At 42.5% G+C, this 23,929-nt stretch overlaps 1 protein-coding gene across 1 annotated transcript in view; it reads right to left on the bottom strand.

The window, feature by feature from the left end:
• The window catches only part of LOC111142153 (deoxyribose-phosphate aldolase), a 114,946-nt gene that overhangs the window by 62,371 nt on the left and 28,646 nt on the right, over window positions 1–23,929 (bottom strand). Inside the window, exons 2-4 of the mRNA XM_022495141.1 lie at window positions 4,330–4,427; window positions 2,814–2,961; window positions 1,228–1,323 (exon numbers count right to left, since the gene is read on the bottom strand). Coding sequence (XP_022350849.1) covers window positions 1,228–1,323; window positions 2,814–2,961; window positions 4,330–4,427 — 342 coding nt within the window. The remainder of the gene's footprint in view (window positions 1–1,227; window positions 1,324–2,813; window positions 2,962–4,329; window positions 4,428–23,929) is intronic.

The raw sequence follows: 23,929 nt of genomic DNA, 5'->3' as shown, positions 1-23,929 counted from the left end.
CTTCCACACACACACACACACACACTCACTCACACTCACACACACTCTACACCCTCACTTATACAGAAGCTTTAAATACTCTTCTTTCTTTCATGCCCAGTCCAGTCCTCTGAGTCTATCTCAAGTGAATGACTCCTGAACATACCCTCTTGTCTTTACTAAACTCCCAGGTTTTAGGGTGGCACTCCTCACCTCTCACGTGGACTGTGGTAAGTCTCCCTAACTCCCTGTCACCCCACTCTACTGGACCCACAACCACCCCCCAACTCACAAGATCATGCAGCTGATCATGACATGTCTCTGCTGAAAACCTTGCAGTATGTTCCCCAACACCAGCATAGACCCTGAATGCCCTCACTGGGCCATTTTCCCCTATGTGATCTGGCCCAGATCTACCATCTCTAGCTTCAACTCCCAGGGCACCCCCTGCCCCAACTTCATCCCAATTTAGATCTGACAATGAAAAACCACTTGTGGTTCGGTTCCCTGAATGTGCTTCTGTGCCTTCCCACAGGCTAGTTCCTCTGTTTAAAAGGTCATTCCCTGTCTCAGCAACACCGCCAACTCCCCTTTCCCTCTAAGACCCCCCAACACAGTATCATCTCCCCTGTGAATACTGTTACTCTCTGAGCATCACCAACTTCCGCAAAATAAATCACTCTCCACTCTTGCGTTACAACTGTACCTTCTGTGCATCTTTATTATCATCTTTTACACATATATACTACTACATATCCTGCATTATGACGTTTTCAACTTGCTTATTCCTCCTAAACAACCAAGTTTCCGTAAGGGCAGGGACACGGTTCTGTATTCTGGGAAATGAATGTGGTCTGCTACTTAGGAGGCAAGTAGATATGGAGAGAATGAGTAAATAGAAATCATTAAATATATAAAGCTAATTAAAATCATAGTATAAAACTGTATACAAAACCCTCAGGGGGCGCCTGGGTGGCTCAGTGGGTTAAGCCTCCGCCTTCATTCAGCTCAGGTCGTGATCTCAGGGTCCTGGGATCGAGCCCCACATCGGGCTCTCTGCTCAGCGGGGAGCCTGCTTCCCCTTCTCTCTCTGCCTGCCTCTCTGCCTCCTTGTGATCTCTCTCTCTGTGTCAAATAAATAAATAAAATCTTAAAAACAAAAAGAAAAACAAAAAAAACCCCTCAGGTGTCTGAGTTGAAAACTGCAAACAGGCTGCGAGACAAGAGCAAAAGCCACAATAATCTTACCTGAAGCCACGGGGATGGTACAGCCTGCGGCCTTCAGCGCTTTAACCGCATCACACACCCTCGCAGGATAAACACAAACGGCCGCGGTCGTGAGGCCTGGGAGAAAAGAGATCGTAACAGCCTACTTCATGGGAAGTTCAACTTGCACAACAGGCTTTTCATGATTTACACCACACCCTGGCAGAACTCGAAATGAGAGGAGAAATAACTCCCATAAGACACTGCACCAGATGAAAAAGTTTTGACTCCCCACATTCCTTTCCAGTCCTTGACAACAGGGATCATTTGCTCCTTGTTCAAGTCACGGAATAAAATAATTGTGGGGCACCGGTCTTTGAGGTCAACATAATGCCACTTTTTAAAGATTCCTAAGCGGTGAACATAATGGGCTTGACTCAATGAGAGTATTTTATTTCATGTAGGTCACATAATCCAGATTTGTACAGCTAATAGACAGTGGATGAAGAAAGTGGATGAGAACCTGACAGGGTAGTATAGCAAAATGATATTTAACTAATCCTCTTCCCTCTCTTGCAAGAAATAATACAATCTGGATCTGGAGCCCTCATTCAGAGGAATAAGCTCTTAAATTTAAAGAAATCAAATAAAAATCAAATAGCCACTATAAAACAAAGCAAGAACATAGACTCCTACACAGTTGCCCCATTTTTCCCCAGCCTCTCCTCCAAAGTTGTTACTTGAAACAATTTTGTATAACAATGCTTATACGTAGGTGGTGTTTTTATTGTCAACCCCAAAGACACATATTTTCCAAAAGCAGTGGAGTTGTTTAGGTCTATAAATTATCTTCAAATTATTTGGGATAACATACCTGCATTGGGCCAATGCCACATTTCCAGTTGCATATTTATTACCGATAGGCACTTTGGAATCATGAAGCATCCCTCCGCCAAAAGACATGGCTCCTAAAATCAGCCCAGTGAATACTATGGCACATGGTCTTGGAAATAACCTTTAGCCTTCCAGACCTTGGTTTCCTCATTTAGAAAAAGGGGATCAACTCTCAAAGGTCTCCTCCATTCCTAAGATGTTAAGATTCTAAACTTATGGCAACTTTAGAAAGTCCTTTCTTTCATGTATACTAAGAGAGTGAATATAACTTTTTTTCAAAAGATCTAACCTAATATACAAGCATGCAATATTCCCCATTTGCATTTTATTCTCAAAAGTATTTCATTTACTCACAGAAAATACTTTATGTATGAGATGTGATTATTAAGTAATGAGACTGGCTTTTGCACGTGTGGCTAGGGAATGAGAATCAGTATTTTAGAGTCACTAGACAGAAAATTTCCCACACTGAAGAGCTGGAAAGAAAAATAAAGAAACTCTCTACCAGCAACTTTAATCCAGGATGGAAAGAACTGACCTAAAAATGAGACTCAGATTCTCTCCCTGCTGTTTTTCAGAGAAGAATCTCAATTATTTGCCTATGTATACAATTCTCCCGTGGATTTTATTGCTGTTATCATTTTAGCAGCTGAATCTTGTCTTAAATCCTCTTAGATTTAGTAATTAGTACTGTAAAGAGGTAAACAGAGACAGATTATACACAACAATGTTACCTTTATCATGCATGTTTAAAGTTTTTAAGAGATCTTCCCGGATTGGATACTTGGCTTTATAACAGAGCCTTTGAACGTTGGAAGATGTGTCATCGCCTGCAAGTGTAGTAAGATCTATAAAGGTAACAGCTTTCAGGAGCCAAGCAGCCTGGTTTAAGAAAAGTAAAAACAAGATTAAAAAAAAAAAATCATCTCCAACCCAGTTACTTAGTAGGAAATCATTAGACAAACATGGGTGCTAAAATCTGACATCTATACTGTTCTAAGGCATGTCCTTCTCATATGTGATATAAACATTGCTCAACAGTGACCAATAAGAGGAACACTGCATAGAATAAAATAAAAGATGATTACAGAGTAGCCTTAAAAATTATTTTTCCCGGGTGCCCGGGTGGCTCAGTCACAGTTAAGCATCCCACTCTTGATTTCAGCTCAGGTCATGATCTCAGGGTTGTGAGACTGAGCCCTGAGCTGGGCTCTGGCTCAGGAGGGATTCTGCTTGAGATTCTCTCTTGCCCTCTGCCCCTCCCCCATGCACGTGCACTCTCTCTCTCTCTCTCAAATAAACAAAATCTTTAAAAAATTTTTTGCCTTCCATTGGTATCCCAAAGTGAAATCCTAATAGATTAAGCCTCCCCACACCAGACCTCTCCATCTCCTCCACTAGGAGCCCTTGAAAGCTACCATATGACAGAACTTGGGAAGAAGAGGATTTCTGTCTGATATTTTACCTCCAGCCTTGGGATCTGGGATAAGACATTTAAAAAAGAGTCTCTAATTTCTTTGATGTTGTTGTTTTTCACTCTAATTCAATTCCATTTCTAAAATAATACTCATACTTCCTAACTCATTCTAATGAATTTCCTTTTATCTTTCCATTGGAATATTCCCATGGATGAGCAAAATGTAAAATGTCATCCTAAAGGATTCAATCACACTATTTTGCTTCACTTGTGACATGAACTCTGAATTCCTCTTAGTCCTATGACGCACAGCTCACCGTTGGTCAGTATACACTGAAGGGTATGCTGACCACTAGTCCCTTTGAAACATCACTTTTCGAGTTTTGGAAAATGCTTTATGAAAATTAATAGTAAGGTAAACACAATGGTCAAAGAAGGTCAACGCTCATGCATAAGGGCCTCAACAGCAGACACATCAGGTTTCAATGTTACGGCTTAAAAATTAAAATAGAAGACAACCAAAGCAGGTATGTCTAAGGAGCTGAAAAAATGTGTTGAGGAAATGTGCCATTTAATTCACTCATGAATAAAGATGCCTCAAATTCATTTGCGGCTTTGCCACTCAAGAGTGATAAGATTTTTAACCTGTTTGGATAAATGTGTTATCTTTCTCCAACCCATCATCATCACATATGAATTATTAAAATAAGTCATGGACAGCTGCAATCTTTTAAGTTTAGATGCACCTTGAGCGAAATTCAATATTGTGGCCTTGAGGGAAGAGACCAGGCATTGTACACTACCGGGGCAGAGTGCTCAAGAAGCAACCTTACCTGCCACTCCTTCTTCACGGTTCTGCGAGCCTGGATTTGTTCTGCACGCCTCAGAACTGCGGGATGATTCACCTGTACTTTGGAGATCCAGCTAAGGTCTAAATGGGAAAGAAAAACACTTCTTAATAAATATATTCAACTATACATGGTCCTTGAAAAGATACATCATTTTGCATCAAAGCTCTTTTTAAAGCTTATGCTGCTTTTTTGCACAATTACAAATAAAGAACCTTGTTGAAAGAAACCCAGTCATAGAAAGGCACTCTTCGTGTAAAACCGAGTAGTACGCTGGGAACCAGAAGCATATATAGCTATGTCTAAGGGGAGGAAAATGCTGTGTGCCTCACTTCTGACAGCAAAGACTTATTTGTAAGTGCCCAGTCCAGGAGAACAAATGATTAATAAATACTTAAGTGAATTAATGTTGGGGCTTAAAGGAATCCTTGATCACTATCCCCCTTACAAGATTTATATCTACTAGAAGTGAGTATGATGTAGCCCATTCTTTCCTCAAAAGGGACATTTTCAGAATGTATTAGAAATTACAACATTTCAACTTGAGTTGTAATGTATTTTGGGGAATCAGTTCACTACAAATTGTGACTATAAACATTGTACTGTAAATGTTTTGTAGTTTTCCCCCAATAAAATTTTTGGGAAAAAGCAAAAAAAAAAAAAAAAGAAGAAGAAGAAGAAGTTACAACATTGACAGAAGTTAGAAAAAAGGGAAAGGAAAAAAAAAAAAACAAGGTGTTCAAAATTCTGAGAGTTATCTCTATTGCTTCTGTTTTTGAAATGCTCTTCCCTACCCTGATCCTACCCTCCATTTCTCTGAGTTAACTGTAATTTCTATTTTAAACCAGCCCTTAGCTTTTGTGAAAAACACTGCCAGCTCCCCAGATAGAGCTAACATCTGGATACAGCTGTACTACACAACTTGGATTTAGTTCATCAAGGAGTCGTGGTAGAATGGTCTCCTGTCCTCACTATATTGTGAGTCATGATCTTATCTGTGAGTGACTAACACCAAACACAGGGTGTATCTCCATCGTAATTCAGTTTTTTTTTTTTTAAAGATTTTATTTATTTATTTGACAGAGAGAGATCACAAGCAGGCAGAGAGGCAGGCAGAGAGAGAGGAGGAAGCAGGCTCCCTGCCGAGCAGAGAGCCCGATGCGGGGCTCGATCCCAGGACCCTGAGATCATGACCTGAGCCGAAGGCAGCGGCTTAACCCACTGAGCCACCCAGGCGCCCCCGTAATTCAGTTTTATCCCCCAACGCTCTACCACATAGGTGACTTCACAGTAAACTGAGCACCTAGCCATTTAACCTCCTATAACTAACTTCATTTTTATATCCCTCTAGCACCTTCTTTTTAGAAGAGCCTTAAAGAACTACTGTGGAAGAGGAATAGGCCCCAGTTACCCACAACGTTGCTTTCCACGGTTTCGGTTACCTGGGGTCAGGTGCAGTCCAACAAGGGATGCTCCTCCTTCTGGGGTATCAGAAGGTCAATAGCAGCCTAACACTGCGTCACAATGCCTATGTCATTCACCTCATTTCCTCTCATAAGACAGGCATTTTATCATCACGCCTCACCACAAGAAAGGTGACGGCAATACGATCAAGTGTTCCGAAAGAGATCACATTCGTGTAACTTTTATTATACCATATTGTTATAGCTGTTCTAGTTTATTATTAGTTACTGTTGTTAATCTCTTATGTGCCCCATTTATGAATTAAAATTTATTATCGGTGTGTATGAATAGGAAAAAACACAGTATGCATGTAGGGTCCAGCACTGTCCAAAGTCTCAGACAACCCCTGGGGGTGCTCTTGGAACACATTCCCCACAGATAACAGGGGACCACCGTACACATTTCTCTCTAATATGGGGGGGAACTGCTGACTGCCTACTGTACTATGTAACAACACAAATAATAATCATAATAATAATACAGTATTTGCATCCACCACAAAAATAAAACCATGTTTCTACAAAGACATTCTCTCTCATTTCCAAATGACTCTTCTTATCAATATTAATATTGTAGAAATTCCAAGTCAGAGTCTGAGTGATTAATAATGATACACTTATTTAAGTATCACTGAATAAGGAGCAGAGTCTGGGAGCTTTTTTTTTTTCCCTAATTAAATTATTTTGTTATCCGAAATCATTTAACGAAACAGATTTTTTTTTTTAAAGATTTTATTTTTATTTACTTGACAGAGATCACAATTAGGCAGAGAGGCAGGCAGAGAGAGAGATAAGGAGGCAGGCTCCCCACTGAGCAGAAAGCCTGATGCAGGGCTCGATCCCAGGACCCTGGGATCATGACCTGAGCCAAAGGCAGAGGCTTTAACCCACTGAGCCACCCAGGTGCCCCAGCAAAACAGATTTTTAACATTTCAATCCATCTGCTCCTCCAAGACACTGTATGGTTTCCTGCTCATCTGCTGAGCCAACATCACAGTCTAAGGTCAAGCAAACGATATCTGCCTCTTCTTCCCCATCCAAAGATGGATTCTAGGTAAAGCCCAAAGAAATAAGACCAGACTCAGCCTAATTTATAAGACCTATAAGAACCCCTCTCTCAAAGAAAGGGGAAATTTTGTTCTTTTTCTTTTATAAAAAACTACTAATAAGAGTGATTAGGTTTATGGTAAAGATCATTTCAGACAGACAGTAAAAATCAGTGAGGCAGAGTCGTGTGAAATATAAGACTCACCACCAAGCAACTGTTGACAGTGGCCAAGAGAGGGAAGCCTATGCTGCAGGGGGCCAGGGCTCTGAGGGGCCATCCTTGATCCATCACATGACCCTTTCTGGAAGCCCCTCTCCACCTCCTCTCTACTCCCCACCCACACGACCACCACGGGAAGCATGGCTACTGGAGAGACATCTCTGGCAATCGCCAAGACCTCACCACCTGGCTCCCTTTGACCTGATAGGACCCCTCTTCTCCCTCTCTGCCCCTCCAAGCTTGTGCTGCAGCCTTTCTAATCTACCAGGAGTTCACGGGCAATTATGTCACATTATGTCCTGGATCTATGTGTGCTGGTCGTTCCTTCTGCCCTTTGTTATCCTGCCAATAGAGTGAACTCCCACCACCCTTTAAGACTTAATTCAAATGCCACCTTCTCTGTAAACCTTTTCTGAATCATACAGGTTGAGCTATTCCTTTGCTTTGTTGTACTTAATTCAACTTTATAGTCTACCTTTAGTGTAGTCCCCTTGTTCTGAATGCACTGATTGGTCAAAATGTTTAGAGTCCCAACAGATTTTTAAAACTCTAAGCAAAGTGCCCGACTTGTGGGTGGCATTCAATAAATAAAATAAATGGGTCCTCAAGACCAGAAACGATCGGGGCGCCTGGGTGGCTCAGTGGGTTAAAGCCTCTGCCTTCAGCTCAGGTCATGATCTCAGGGTCCTGGGATCGAGCCCCGCGTCGGGCTCTCTGCTCAGCGGGGAGCCTGCTTCCCTCTCTCTCTCTATCTCTGCCTGCCTCTCTGCCTACTTGTGATCTCTGTCTGTCAAATAAATAAATAAAATCTTTAAAAAAAAAAAAACCAGAAACGACCAAATTCTGGGTAATATCTTCCCACCTGCTTTCTCTAAAAAAAAATTTTGTTGTGTTTACTTCCATCACCCTAGTATTACTGAGGTATAACTGACAAACTGTATATGTTCAAGATATATGTCTTGAGGGGAGGTCTGGGTGGCTCAGCTAGTTAAGCATCTGCCTGCCCTGACCTACTCAGGTCAGGATCCCAGGGCCTGGGACTAAGCCCTGCATAAGGCTTCCTGCTCAGCGGGAAGTCTGCTTCTCCCTCTCCCTCTGCTGTTCCCCCTGCTTGTGCTCTCTCTCTCTCTCATAAAAAGAAAAAAAAAAAAAGGTATACATCTGTATGGTGGATGAAATAATCACCACAATCAAGCTAATTAACATATCTACCACTTCACCCATTATCCACTTTTTTTTTTCCTTTTTTGAGTGGGTTGAGAACATTTAAAGTCTACTCTATCAGCAGATTTCAACCATACAATACAGTATTGTTAACAACAGTCACACTGGGGAGGCCTGGATGGCTCAGTCGGTTGAGTGTCCAACTCTTGATTTCAGCTCAGGTGATGATCTCAAGGTCATGAGTTAGGTTCCACGCTCAGCACGGAGTCTGCTTGTCCCTCTCCCTCTGCTCCTCCCCGGGCTCACTTTCACTCGCTCTCTAATAAGATCTTTTAAAAAACATAAAACAATAGTCACGGTGCTGTACATTATATCTCTGGAACTTATTCACCTTGAAAGATGGAACTTCGCACCCCAATGCTTCTGATTAAAGAACTTACGGATCTCCACAGGAGAAGCTGGGACTCAAGCACGAGCGGAAAACCTGAGGGCATCCACCTTAAAAACTAATTTTTAGTACAACTCCCCACCAAAGGTTAGAACCCACCAGGCTGGCTTTCACACTTCTCAGACACCACTTGCCAGAGGTCCCCACAAACTACCTCCTGGAGGATGTAATAGGACTACTTCTCTTGCAGTATCAGCCTCTACTGTTAAAAATATCATTAGCAGTCATAAAATTATCTGGCCCCATATTTAATCCAGCCACAGAATTTGCTTCTGTGACCTCCCATGGTAATGAATTATATAAGTGACTATCTCATTTTATTAGCATTTAATTTGCTACTCTTTAATTTCATCAAATAACCCTTGTTCTCATATTATGGGATCTGGGGAAAAGAAAGGACTGATTGGCCTTTGTTATGTCCTTCATAATTTTTAATATTTTATTCGAGTACCCTTTAGTGTCTCCTTTCCAGGAGAAGTATTCTAATACACACAATCTCATCAGTACCATAGAATCTTCTCTTACGGGGGCCAGGAAGGGTTTCAAGTACACGTGCCTTTGGGGAAAAGAGACATGAAGCCATAATTGGAAGGCGATAATACTCTTTTCTCAAAACTGTCCCATGAAAAAATATCCTATTGTGTCTCTTAGTATGTCGTTTAGATGGCTTTTGGGCTCTTCTGTCAGTTATAAATTTGTTCTCAAATACTCTTCTCACAATTTTTTATTATTATTATTGTTCCTACATCTCAGTAGAGACAAATCACTTGCCCTACAAATCCACCACATGGTCTTTCCGTCACATCCACTGATGCTTCCATGGATGTTCTCGTGCTTCCTCACAATAGTCCTAAAACACGTAACACCAAACGATAACTCCATGAAAGGTTTATTTTGTATTTTGATTTTACCTCTGTTCTTAATGGAGAAAGATAAATTGTGATACATTATCAGAGATTTTTTTTCTCCCAAATTTGGGGAAAGAAAGGTTAAATTTCCCATGTTTTCTCTTTTCATTCTTTCCGCTTATTTTCAATTCTAATTTGCAATGTCCAGCCACAACTTCCCATCCGTGCAAGTGCCCAGCATAGAAACAGTTGCTCAATAAGCTTCCTGCATCAGAGTACATTTATTTTTTTACCTCAGACACTGAAACCAGTGAAATATCAACCTGATCATGTCTGGCCTTTCAGTCTTAGCCTGGGAAAAGGTTAGCTTGGCGAGAGAAAAGAGCACTGGATGCTACTGCATGCCTGATCCCTCCAGGCTCAAAAGATACTCAACTTCTATAAATGAGCAGACTCAGCCTTGTCCAGTTCTGACCAAAGACACAACCAGACAGAGACCATGCCTGGAGCTTCATCTTTACTAACTGGTAGAAACAAGACTTCAGGGGAGCCTGGGTGGCTCAGTGGGTTAAAGCCTCTGCCTTCGGCTCGGGTCATGATCCTGGAGTCCTGGGATTGAGCCCCGCATCGGGCTCTCTGCTCGGCAGGGAGCCTGCTTCTCCCTCTCTCTCTGCCTGCCTCTCTGCCTACTTGTGATCTCTGTCTGTCAAATAAATAAATAAAATCTTTAAAAAAAAAAAAAAGAAACAAGACTTTGTTTTCTTCGCTAAGTCTAGTCTACCACCCAGTAAGCCCCGGGTGAGCTGTCAAGGGCATCCATGCCCCGAGTGGACACGAGCCAACTCTTCCGACACGGTACCGTGTAAGCCCAATCCTTACAACCCAGACAGATGGCCTAGAAACCAAGATACCAACAACTAGACACCATAAATTGCCACTGCTCAAAGAGCCTTACTACGACATCTCCCCACAGCTACTCTGACCTGATCTCCAGCTCCCATCCCACATACATTCGCCATCCCTAACCATTATTTAGAATACCAAACCGATGGAACTAGAATTTATGCTTAGCGAAATTAGTCAATCAGAGAAAGACAATTATCATGTGATCTCCCTGATATGAGAAAAGTTGAGAGGCAATGTGTGTGGGGGGGGGTTGGGGGGCAGGAAAAGAATAAATGAAACAAGATGGGATCGGGAGGGAGACAAACCATGAGAGACTCTTATTTTAGTATATGTGCTGCTGAAGCGAGCATGTATAAGAGACTCTTAATCTCACAAAACAAACTGAGGGTTGCCGGAGGGAGGGGGTAGGGAGAAGGTGGTGGGGTTATGGACATTGGAGAAGGTATGTGCTATGAAGTGTGTAAACCTGGCGATTTACAGACCTGTACCCTGGAGCTAATAATACATTATATGTTAACAAAAAAATTTAAAAATTAAAAAAAAAAAAAAGAATACCAATCCAAGTTCAGGTGAGCGATGAGTTTACGACACCCTCTAAATACTTCAACGCAGATAATCTGGCACCGAGCTGAAGGCCAGCGGGGTCTGCTCACTTGTTCCTTCGGTGCCAACCTTGAATACTCTCTGCTTACACTCCTCTTCCCTCTGGTGGCATTTCCAGTACGTCTTGTACCCACAGCCACGAGGGGCACAACATTCTCTCAGAACACATCACCACAGCGGAAGAGAGTCTGAGTTCACGTTACAAGACAAGACATGTGTGCTCTTGGACCTGGCTCCCCCCAGCAGCATCACAAGGGGATTTTAAGGCCTCCCTCCTTTCTCTTACCCTTCATCCCTCCTTGAGCCATGAGCCCTTTCCCAGCAATCGCTGCTCACTGCTCTTTACCATTCAATTTCTGTCCATTATTCTCCTTCTCGATCATCTGCTAATGTCTGTGGATTGATCGAGGCCCTAGAAGGAGAACCTCATCACTTATTCTGGCTTCCGCATACTGTCCCTTGCGATGCCCAGGTTGCCTGTTTCTGTCCCCAGCCCCCAAGGTTCAGCAGCAGGTGGTGGCTGCAGTTATGCAGCTAGAGAGCCACAAGCCGTCTGGTGGAGGGAGGGGCGCATGTGCAGTCCTACCACCTCTGCATTTAGCCTTTCTGGCGGGCAGGCTCTGCGTGGCACAGTGGGAGACACAGTGGCCTGACACAGGTTGCTGCTGTCCTGACAAAGCTTGGGAATAATGCCCCAAACTGGGGAGAGCTGAATAATAGGAAATATAAGCCAACACAGGGGGACACAAAGCAATGCATCTAACCAATGTTTCCAACCGGTTCCACTGGTCACATCAGTCAGGAATCATAGATTAAAAATGAGGAAAACCGACTTCGGTGATTGGACCAAAACGGGAAGGATGTTCGTAAAAGCTCAGAGAACTGAGAAGAGATTGGAGGAACAACCTCAGGCAACAGACAGGAACTGAAGACCACAAGACAGGGACAGAGCTAGAAGAACAAGGCCAGCAAGGAACAGCAACAGCCTGGCCAAGATTTCACAGCCCAGCTGCAGACACCACCACTGCCGCCCACCCCAGCTCACTCAGATCCTCCCGTTCCAGAGGAAAGCATCGGACGCCTGACCTAGGCATGCCTGAGTGGGGCAGGGAAGAGGGAAGGCCCACTCCTTCCTCTGCAGCACCTCCAACCTGTTCTACGTAGGACAGAGAGAATGACCCAACACTATGATGAGGACGCGTGTTCGTTGCTGGCCAGCCAAAAAAAATGAAAGGTTTCCACTACAACGAGCAGTGAGCTTGGGACATGCTAGATGGGTTAGCTTCTCTCGGAGATGCATAAAGCATTGAGCACATGAGACTATCACAAATTCCCACAGGAAAGAAACCTCTTGAATAGTCTTTAATTCAGCATTTCTCAAACACTTGACCACAAATGGCTTTTTCCCCGGAAGTGTGGTAAGCCAGCTTACCACACTGGCTGGACAGTAAGTCAAGTTCAGAGAAAGGGAAGGTCAGAGGAGGCTCATCCAGTTGGCTAAAAAAAAACTCTTAGTAGATGAAGTGGAGATGAGAGATTGACGCTACGGCGGAGGTTCTAAGTCTGGAGACGTCTTTGGCTGACGCAGCTGGCGGTGGGAGAGGGCCACTCGCACCTGGTGGGCAGAGGCCACGGATGCAGCTAAACACCCTGCAATGTACAGGTCAGTCTCTCAACAGTGTAAGTGCCTGACATTAAGCTTTGGATTGCTGACGCATCCATTTCAAAGGACATCCATCCTGAATAAACACATGGCCAGCGGTAACACACAGCTACTAACAAACCAACCAACAAGGAACTAGACAGCCCCCACACACAAAGGTTCCTCTTTCAGAAAGCCCTGGGTAATGGAAAGAACTGCCTGCTTGAGTGACCCTGCTTCCCCTTCACATGCTCCAACCCCTGCTCTTTTGCTTTAAATTAGCCAATAAAGAGTTAACCCCCCAAACCTTAGACATCCCACTCTCAGACCCTAAGAAATACTCAGGTCTTTGCATGTGTGTGCCCGCTGGCTCTTTCTACCTGAAACCTCACAGCGCAGCCCTCGGGCATGTCAAGCACTCTCCAGGACTTGTGAGGAGGACATCCTGATCCTCAGGGTTCCCTGATGGTTTTTGCTGAACTGTGTGTCCTACAGTCACACTAAGAACCGCAAGAGACAGCCGACCCATAAGTAGGAGCCTCAGTAGGGGAACTGTCTATTGAATGTGCCACAAATGACGGCCCAAGTGAGCACCACAGGCATTCCTAATCAAGGGTGCTGCCTTCACCTGGCCCCCAATGTCAACAGTGCCATGGCTGAGAAACCTTCCCAGAGGATGGGCAGGATTCAGGAAAAGTAAAGAGGAAGCTCTGAAGGTTTATGGGGAACAGGAGTGTCAGAGGCAGAGGCAAGTTGGCTCTATTTGATTCACTGTGGCTTCTTTGTTAAAATTCTGAAGTACTAGGCAAAAGAGTCTAAGATCTGTGCTATCCATCAGTAGTCGCTGGACACATGTTACCATCTGAGCATCTGAAATGCGGAACCGTCCAATTTGAGACGTGCTTTAAGTGTAAAGTACTCCGCAGATTTCAAAGATTTAGTACAAAAAAAAAAAAAAAAAAACTGTGTAATTATGTTTCTTCATTTGGGGGTTTCTTAAAGCCCAGCATGGTACCCAATGCAAGGCTTGAATTCACAACCCTGAGATCAAGACCTGAGTTGAGACCAAGAGTCAGATGTTCAACTGACTGGGCCTCCCAGGCTCCCCTCTCTAATTTGTTTTGATATTGATTATACACTGAAAATATAATATCTGGGATATATTTGGTTAAATAAAAAGCTAATAAATTATTTTCACCTGTTTCTTTTTATCTTTTATAACGTGCACTCTAGGAGATCTTAAATTACTTTGTGTTGCACATTATATTTCTAATAGACAGCACTGGTCTAAACTTTATCCCGTAAGTGATCAGAGCCACTGAAGATTTCCAAACTGGGCTGTAACAGAATTAAAGAAGTATTTTCTAAAAATAATCAGCATACAGAATATGTCCCACAGAAATGCTTACACAAATATGCAAGTGCAAATATGAAAAGGTATTTATGGTAGCATTGTTGTAAGTGACACCAAGATCCATGATTGCTTCAAATAGAGCAGATCCATAATACAGAATATGACCCAGCTATTTAAAAGAATGAGGTACATCAGTAAGTACTGTCACGGAAAACCGATTATCATACTTTACTCAGTGCAAACAAGTAGCCTGCACAGCAGTGAATTTCTAAAATAAAACTGTTTATAAAAACAAAAATACAAGTATAAAACATATATCTGTTGGTACCAGTGCAAAATATAATAGAATATATACCAAATTGATAGAAGAGTTTCTCTTCAGAGCTAGAATTACATAAGATTTCTACTTTCTTTCTTTGTATAGTTCCGTAACACTGAAAATTTTTACCAAGAGCATGCATCACCTTATTGAGCAGTAAAAACAAAATATACTTAACTCTTTTGAATTGAGAGGCATTGCCAAGCAGCAATGTGCAGGATAGGTAGAAAGAGACTACGGTAGGTAGACCAGCAAGATGGCTATCGCTGTGGTCCAGGCATCAGCATCGCACAACACTTCCCTGAGGCATTTCACACCCTAAACCTGTCATGACCAAACTCTGCCACTGAGTCCTTCCACGAGCCCAGCCTGACTTAACTGCATGATGCCAGGCAGAAATGACGACCTCGGAATGCCACCATCATTGCTCCCACAGAAAAGATCACTAAAACATTAGCACCCCAGACCACCAGACAGAAACTATTATATAATTCCTAGATGAAACAAAGATCACACCTGGGAGAGATAGGCCCACACTGGCCTACCCACAGCAATGCCCTTCCCCATTGTTAGGGAGTCTATGGAGCCCAAGGTCCAGACTTTCCCTGAGATCACACTCTCCTTCCAGTCCAAGTGCAAGGTGCACAGGATCCCAGAATTCCCAGACCAAATGGCGTTAGGTCTGCTCACAGAGTCTATGGGGGTCTTCAACCCAAAGTCAGTACCTTACACTTAAGATATAAGAAAGGTTAGGGACTTTGCTCCTAGAAAGTTTGGTCAATACACATCTGTCTATGAATTACATTTATTCGTTCATTCAACTAATAAAAAAAGGGATACCTACAATGGTGACAGCAATGCTCTAGGCTCAGTGGGTTCAGCAATGAATGAAAAACCGAAATCCTTACTTTCACAAGCTTTTTCTCATGAAATGAGACAAATAAACATGTAAATATGTATTGAATCTATTATGCAATACATGTAGGCTACAATGAAAAGTTATATAGGATAAGAGAATGGAGAAAGTAGGGATGGGCACATTCAGGGAGTCTCCGATAAGAAAACAACTGAACAGAGCCCCATATAAAATAAAGAAGTGAGGGGCACCTGGCTGGCTCAGTCGGCTAAGCATCTGCCTTCAGCTTAGGTCATGATTAGGGGGTCCTGGGATGGAGCCCCAGGTCAGGCTCCCTGCTCAGTGGGGGGGGTCTGCTTGTCCCTCTCCCTCTGCCCTTTCTCCCCCGTCATGTGCTCTCTCTCTCAAATAAACAAATAAAATATTTAAAACAAAAAATAAGGAGGGGTGCCTGGGTAGCTCAGATGGTTGAGTGTCTGCTTTCAGCTCAGGTCATGATTGCGGAGTCCTGGGATCAAGTCCCACATCGGGCTCCCTGCTCAGCAGGAAGCCTGCTTCTCCCTCTCGCTCTGCCATTCACTCCGCCTGTGCTCTCTGGCTCTATCTCTCTATCAAATAAGTAAAAGAAAATCTTCTAAAAAATAAGGAAGTAAGCAATGAGACCACCAACCTGTGTTCTAGGCAGAGAAAAGAGCAAATGCAAAAACCCTAAACTAAGAGTGAACATGTCATATTCGCGGCCAAGCAGGGACACAGGTGTAACCGGAGGACAGTAAGCAAGGAGGACTGGACGTGGTAGAGATCAAGTCAGAGAGGCAGGGCAAGGACCAATCAGATAGGAAAATGCTCTCCAGACTCTGAGTCATGACCCATGGACATGTCACGGAATCAAGTTTGTCAGCTGCAACTAGTACTTTTCAAAAAGAAGAAGAAACAATAAAATGGAATATATTAGGACATCTTATATGTAATACAAGTAAGGGTCACTTACAAAAATTTTGTTTCAATTATACATACATAGGCCTGTATGGTGCTGCAATATAAAATACACGGAGGGCGCCTGGGTGGCTCAGTGGGTTAAGCCTCTGCCTTCAGCTCAGGTCATGATCTCAGGGTCCTGGGACGGAGCCCCATATCGGGCTCCCTGCCCAGTGGGGAACCTGCTTTCCCCCTCTCTCTGTCTGCCTCTCTGTCTAATTGTAATCCCTCACTCTGTCAAACAAATAAATATATTTTTAAAAAAATAAAAATATAAAATAAAATACACGGCCTGTTGTGAGGCAGGGCCCTTAAGGTTTGAAAGCCCCTCAAGAAGGACTTTTTTAGCATGGAAAGGACATCAGATGTGAGACAGGAAGTCTTCAGAGAACCCTGTGCAGAGGAATGAAATGATCTGATTTAGATTTACATTGTAAAAAGTCCCCCTGGCTGCTAAGGGGAAGCCAATTAGGAGGCTCAAGCAACAGCAAGCAGTAGCTTGAACCAGAACAATAGTAGTGGGGAGGAGAGGACGGTCAGAACTTCATCAGGACGGTCAGAACCTCATCAGGACGGTCAGAACCTCATCAGGACGGTCAGAAGTCCATCAGGACGGTCAGAACCTCATCAGGACGGTCAGAACCTCATCAGGACGGTCAGAACTCCATCAGGACGGTCAGAACTCATCAGGACGGTCAGAACCTCATCAGGATGGTCAGAACCTCATCAGGACGGTTAGAACTCCATCAGGACGGTCAGAACCCCATCAGGACGGTCAGAACCTCATCAGGACGGTCAGAACTCCATCAGGACGGTCAGAACCTCCATCAGGACGGTCAGAACCTCATCAGGACGGTCAGAACCCCATCAGGACGGTCAGAACCTCATCAGGACGGTCAGAACCCCATCAGGACGGTCAGAACCTCATCAGGACGGTCAGAACCCCATCAAGACGGTCAGAACCTCATCAGGACGGTCAGAACTTCATCAGGACACTGACTGCAGCCTTCAAACAAATACGAGCTGCTCATTCTCTGGTCTGGAGAGTAAGCAGTCTGGGAAAAGCTGATATTCCAGAAGCAGCTTCAAGGTTCACAGAGCACAAAATTCAAGCAAGAGCCCCTTCTGCTCAGGACCCACAAATATGCTCAGGTAAGTCTCTGTGTGGAAGAGTCCACAGACTGGGACAAACCATCAGGGCCAATCCCTCCGCCTCCAGGCCCTGACCACTGCCATAAAATCGACCACTCTTCCCAGTCTGGTCCCATCTGCTGAGCTTCTGGTCCTCACTACGATGACCCCCATCACCCTGGTTTACCCAGGTCGTGCCCCACTTGCCCTCTCCTGTCCCATCCAGTTTAGCATTTGCTTCTGTATTTCATTTTTTAATAAACAACATAAATCAGGCTGGGTTTCACAGACATTTCTACCACATTCTCCAGTATAGAGTATAAGAGGAAAGTGCAGTGAACAGAGATTTCATTGGAACATGTGATTCACTCAGTAAGGAAAAAACACAATTCTTCCCCATCTCCCAGACATAGCAAAGCTAACGCTTCGCATGGAGGGCCACTCACTGACTCCTGAGGGTACTTGCAATATTTGTGGCTAGTGACGGCTGACTCCTCCCAGTCTTGGGTGGTGGTAGCAGTATGCAATATGTCTCTGAAGACATTTGAATATCCCAGCCAGTCGTGCCCTGGCCTGGGCCCAAGCCCCCCAAGAGACACAGATGCACCACGCCACCAGGTAGGACATGAGAAGTGGGAGAACCTGTAGGTAAGGTGACTAAGCAGTACGTGTGGGGAATATCTAGATTCCTAGAGGGGAACTAACTGAAAGCAACGCTTTTGTCGTTTTTATATCTTATAAATCTAAACCTATTTAGGGTTACCCTTTCATTTTAAGGGGGGAAAAATCCATTAGCAACAATGAGCTCCAAAAAAGAGAACTTAATGAAATATTAAATTCTGAATTTCCATTTCTCAGAAAAGTTGATGATCTGTAATTTGCACAAAATGCTTTTCAACATTTATCACGTGCCAAAATAGCTCTACAGAGATACCACTGACTCCAAGACCCAAAGCTGCTAACAAGCATCTTTATACACTGCAAAAATTAGCAGTTAAGAAGCCTGCGCTTAAAGATGGCAATTTAACACAGCCTCAGAAGATGTGGTTACAGAAGGCTCTGAAGCATGACTTTCCCGTTAGATAAAATGAGCATGGATGGTCCCCAACTTATGATGATTCAATTGACAACTTTTCAATTTTACAATGGTATAAAAGCAATACACATTCAGTAGAAACCAGAATTCCAGTTTGGAATTTTGACCTTTTCCCGGGCTTGCAACATGTAGTGGGATCCTCCCTCATAATGTTGGGCAACAGCAGTCACAGCTCCCAGCCGGCCATGAGGTCATTGTGGGGAACCACGGATCCAGTGACAACCATCCTGTACCCACAACCACCATTCTGTTTCTCTCTGTCAGTACAGTATTTAATATATTTTATATATACATATATATATATATTTAATATATGAGCTACTCAACACTTTACTATAAACTAGGCTTTGTGCTAGATAATCCTGCCCACTTGCTAAGGTAAGTGTTCTGAGCATATTTAAGGTAGACTCACCGAAGCTATGATGTTTGGTGGGTTACTGTACTAATTACATTTTCGACTTACAATATGTTCAACTTATGACGGGTTTATTAGGACGTGACCCCACCATTAAGTCGAGGGAGATCTGTCCTCTAAATACAGTTCATTTTTACATCCAAATTTCCTAGTATACGTATACTAAAGATTACCACTTTTCTATCAGAGGCACAGGTCCTTCAAAGAGAAAATCTGTTAAATTAACTCAAATACTCATTTTAAAACTCTAATTTATCAAATCAAAGAAAAATTTTAGAAGTCTATTTTGTTGGAGGTAAACATCTGACATCATTTTGACTGCCCCTGTAAATTCAGTTAAAGAAGTTGGTGTTGAACATATAATTATTTGATTTTGAAATGATAACATGGATATGAATTTTGTTGGAAGATAGTATCATGATAAAAACAATTTTCTTATTAAGAAAGTTACGGAGCAGAAATATACTTGGATATGGTTGTGACAGATACATAATTTATCATTTCATCCAAATAAACTTCCATATTGTAACGAAGTGCAAGCTGTAGATGTCAAATTTTAAATATTTTATATAGACACAGAATAAGTGAACTACCTGATCTTTGTGAGAAAGCTGATGTCTAATTAAAATTAAATACTTCTTCCTGGAAGTAGGTACTATCTCTTTACTGATCATCATCAGTTGAGTATTAGAAAGACTCAACTCTTAAAAGAACCATTTTGTTAGTCAATCTAAGCTGATGTACAACTAGTCCTGAACTATTTGGTAAATCAGACCTTTAAAGTTGGCTTTATTGTTTTTGAAAGTCAGTTGAAAATCTTTTTTTTTTAAAACCTGTTATGTAAATAAAACACCAAAAGCCTCCAGCTTTTGAAACTTCATGAACCACAATTACTGATGACAACTGTTTGTAAACACTGCAAACAGGAAGACACTAAAATGTATCCCCACAGAAGTAAAGACAAGATTTTAACAAATTAAATGAGGGCATTTCAACCAGTAAACAAGGCTTAGTTTCAAAATTCTAAAATTGCACTTTGGAACACCACAACTTATCTGTTTTGGCGATCCACTGCTGTACAACAAATCACCACAGAATGTCCCGGCTAAAATCAGCAACCCCTTTATCGTTTGTCCTGATTCTGTGGGTTGCGGGAGGCTGGAACATGCAATATGGCTTCACTCTCATACCCAGTGCCTTGGAGAAAGCAGCTAAATGACTGGGCTCTGCTGGACGCTAGGTGTCCTTCTCCTTCTCCATGGAGGACCAGAACCTCTTGAGTTCCAGGTGCCTTCTTCAACAAGGCAGCTGAACCTCTTACAAGGCAGCTCAGGGCTCCCAAAATCATACAAACAGCTGTTAGAGCCTCACCTCTGCTATACTCTATTGGACAAAGTGAGTCAAGGGCAGCCTGATGCTGTCAGGGACGACAGTCCTAGAGACCTGGTCCATCTCTGGAGGCTAGTTAACACCAACTTCTATTTTAAATGGGATACATTTATATTCTGTACTGGGAAGAAATGAAATTCAGGCTTGAGATTTTACAGTATTTGGATTTCACAAAACATTCAAAAGAACCTTAAATGGAGACATTTTATTTGACAAGTTTCATCTTATAAAAATACATATTATTTTGCCTTGGCATAAAGGAGAAATACATTAGCTGTGAAACAACTTGTGCCAAAATATTTATACATTTCAATTTTTTAAAAAACGAGAACTAAGAACAACCTCTACTTAGAGAATTAGGTCTAAGCTTACCGGATACCACAGCATCTGTAGAGAAAATATTTTCTCAATTAGAAATAGTATGTTCCATAGAGAAGAATCGATTGAAAGTGTCAAGAATTTCAAATTCAGGGGTGCCTGGGTGGCTCAGTGGGTTAAAGCCTCTGCCCTCCACTCAGGTCATGATCCCAGGGTCCTGGGATCAAGCCCCGCATTGGGCTCTCTGCTCAGCAGGGAGCCTGCTTCCTCCTCTCTCTCTCTCTGCCTGCATCTCTACCTACTTGTGATCTCTGTCTAATAAAAAAATAAAATCTTTAAAAAAAAAAAGAATTTCAAATTTAAGAAACATAAAATGCAACTTTAAAAAAAATTGACATACATTTTAATTATTTAAAGAATTTTTTCAATGTTCTTCAAAAAGATACCAATGACATAACAGATTGATAACAGCTCAGAAACTGGCTAAAGCAGAGCAATGACTCAACTTATGTTGTTTTATGTGTTGAGATAAATTAAGACAAATACATTATTTTGGCTTTGATGTACATGACTGTATTTTTAGAATGAAGTGGGTTTTTTAAGTTTTTGAATAGAACTATTTTCTCTTCAATAGGTCACTACAAATATAAAAAGAATTTTTCAGGCAATAAACAAATATTTTTGATATCATTTTAAGTATTTTAACTCTTCTTTTCACTGTCCAAAGTATTCTAGTTTGCACACGACATCACCCCTATCAAAACTCCTACTCTATGTTACCCTGAGCAACTTACCCAAGCCTTTCAAACATAAAACCTTCCTCTGGGCTCCACTGGAAGCTTAATAGATAATACACAGTTTCAATTCTTACCCAAATCAGTCGCCAAATATTTAGGTGTTTACTATGTATCACGCACCAGTCCATAATCTAGTGGTTACCTTGCACTGTTTGTTGAACTATTCTGATGTTGCCAACACGAGGAGCTTCCTCAAAGCTAAGAGACTCAGACCAGTTCATTAGTATACAAATTTCTACCTCCCCAAGCCCTGCTCTCCATCACTGCACATAAGTGACATGCAAAAAATCATCTATAAACATTTGAGGAACCAATGATAAAAACATATAGATTATAGGGGCACCTGGGTGGCAAGTCAGATGAGCAGCCAACTCCGGATTTCAGCTCAGGTCGTGGTCTCAGGGTTGTGAGATCAAGCCCTGTGCTGGGCTCTGTACTCAGCGCAGAGTCTGTGTACGATTCTCTCTCCCTCTTCCTCCCGCCCTCCCCGCTGTATTCTTTCTCTCTCAAATAAATAAATCTTTTTAGAAAACGTACATAGATTATAGAGAAAGGGGACTGACAGTTTGAGGAAGCCTTGATACAATAGAACAAAAGAATTACAACCATTCCCTTAACCAAGATTCATGACACAGCTACTATCTGTTGAGAAAACCTCAGAAGGAGGAGACCTCTGGGGACAGGGAAGAAGGATTCAAAAACAGCAAAGACTGTGGAAGAGTACTGGCATCTGAGGGGAAGGGAGAAGAAAAATGTGGGACTTAACACAAAGAATTAAATTAAAACAAACTACATTCTTTTGCCACACTTAATGAAATAATTGATACAGGTAACATCTGCTGGGACAGTAAATCTCTACGTAGGACCAGAACTTTTCCTTTTCCAAGTGCCCTCCCCAACAGGGTAGCTGAACATCTTACAAGGCAGCTCAGGGCTCCTGAAATCATACAAACAGCTACTGAAGCCTCGTTTCTGCTGCATTCTATTGGTTAAAATGAGCCAAGGGCAGCCCGAAGCAATGCTGCAGGGGAAATTAATCCCAGAGACCCAGATGCAAAAGACCCTGAGTGAAAAGTTTGTGGGGAACCCAGATATTCACACGGTATGGAAGTATGACCGCATACATTACTTGCAGGTTAAAGGGGTAAAGTGGAGGGGCGCCTGGGTAGTTCAGTCATTTAAGTGTCTGCCTTTGGCTCAGGTCATGATCTCAGGGTCCTGGGACTAAGCCCAGCATCCAGCTTCCTGCTCAGTGGGCAGCCTGCTTCTCCCTTTCCCTCTGCTGCTCCCCCTGCTTGTGCATTCTTGCTTGCTCTCTCTCTTCTCTCTCAAATAAATAAATAAAATCTTTAAAAATAGGGGGCGTATGGGACGCCTGGGTGGCTCAGTTGGTTGAGCAGCTGCCTTCGGCTCAGGTCGTGATCCCAGCGTCCTGGGATCGAGTCCCACATCGGGCTCCTTGTTCTGTGGGGAGCCTGCTTCTCCCTCTGCCTCTGCCTGCCACTCTGTCTACCTGTGCTCTCTCTCTCTCTTTCTGACAAATAAATAAATAAAAATCTTTAAAAAAAAAAAAAATAAAAAAAAAAAAAATAAAAATAGGGGGCGTAAACTGGAATTACATGATTGGCAGATGCAGCTATAATCTCCTTAAACAAATGATCAAACTTAATATTACAAATAGTGGGATAACCAGACACTCAGTATGACCCTCATGATATAAAAGACACAGCATCACTTATGAAGTACTCTTACCAAAACTGTTTAATCAGAATCTAATCAGGTTTTAAGTACGTGATAGCAATTTTATATGTCAACTTTGGGCCACAGGATGCCCAGGCATTTGTTTAAACATAATTTCCATGTGTGTCTTACAAGAGTGTTTCTGGGCAGGATCGACACTTGAATCAGTAGATTGGGTAAAGGAGGTTGTCTTCCCCAGAGTGGCTAGGCATCATCCAATCTGCTGAAGGCCTGAATAGAATAAAAGGCTGAGTAAGAAAGCATTCTTTCTGCCTCACTGTCTTTGAGCTGGGACATTGATCTTCTCTTGCCTTCAGACTTGGACCTGGATCAGAACTTACACCATTGGCTCTTCTGTTCCCAGGCTCTCAGACTCAGACTGGACCTTACACCATCTGCTCACCTGTATCTTAGACCTTTGGACTAGGACTAGAACTGATACCATCTCCTGGCTCTCTGTCCTTCATACTTGGACTAGAACTGCAGCATTGGGTCTCCCAAGTCTCTAGCTCACCAATGGCAGAGCTTGGACTTCTCAGACTCCATCATCACATGAGCTAATTCCTTATATTAACTCTCTTCATCTGTATTTGTCTGTCTATTCATATATGTACTGATTCTAGAGAACCCAAACTAAGATATGACTTCCAAATTAAAGGAAATACAGAAGAAGAGAAAAAAATGAGTTAAATGACATCACAAGGCAATAATCAGATAAATCGTAAAGTTGGGGCAAGCTACAAGTTAGATAACTCCTAATCATCAAATGATGGCAGTGAAAGAAATGAGTGTTATTCCCGATGAAGGGAGACAAATACAACAATTGAATATAATGCATAGTCTTTACTTAG

The sequence above is a fragment of the Enhydra lutris genome, unplaced genomic scaffold (assembly GCF_002288905.1).
Source record: "Enhydra lutris kenyoni isolate GAN:26980312 unplaced genomic scaffold, ASM228890v2 scaffoldscaffold7, whole genome shotgun sequence".
Lineage (NCBI taxonomy): Eukaryota > Metazoa > Chordata > Mammalia > Carnivora > Mustelidae > Enhydra > Enhydra lutris.
Note: the sequence above shows the minus strand (reverse complement) of the source record. Positions and strands in the feature narration are given on the sequence as shown.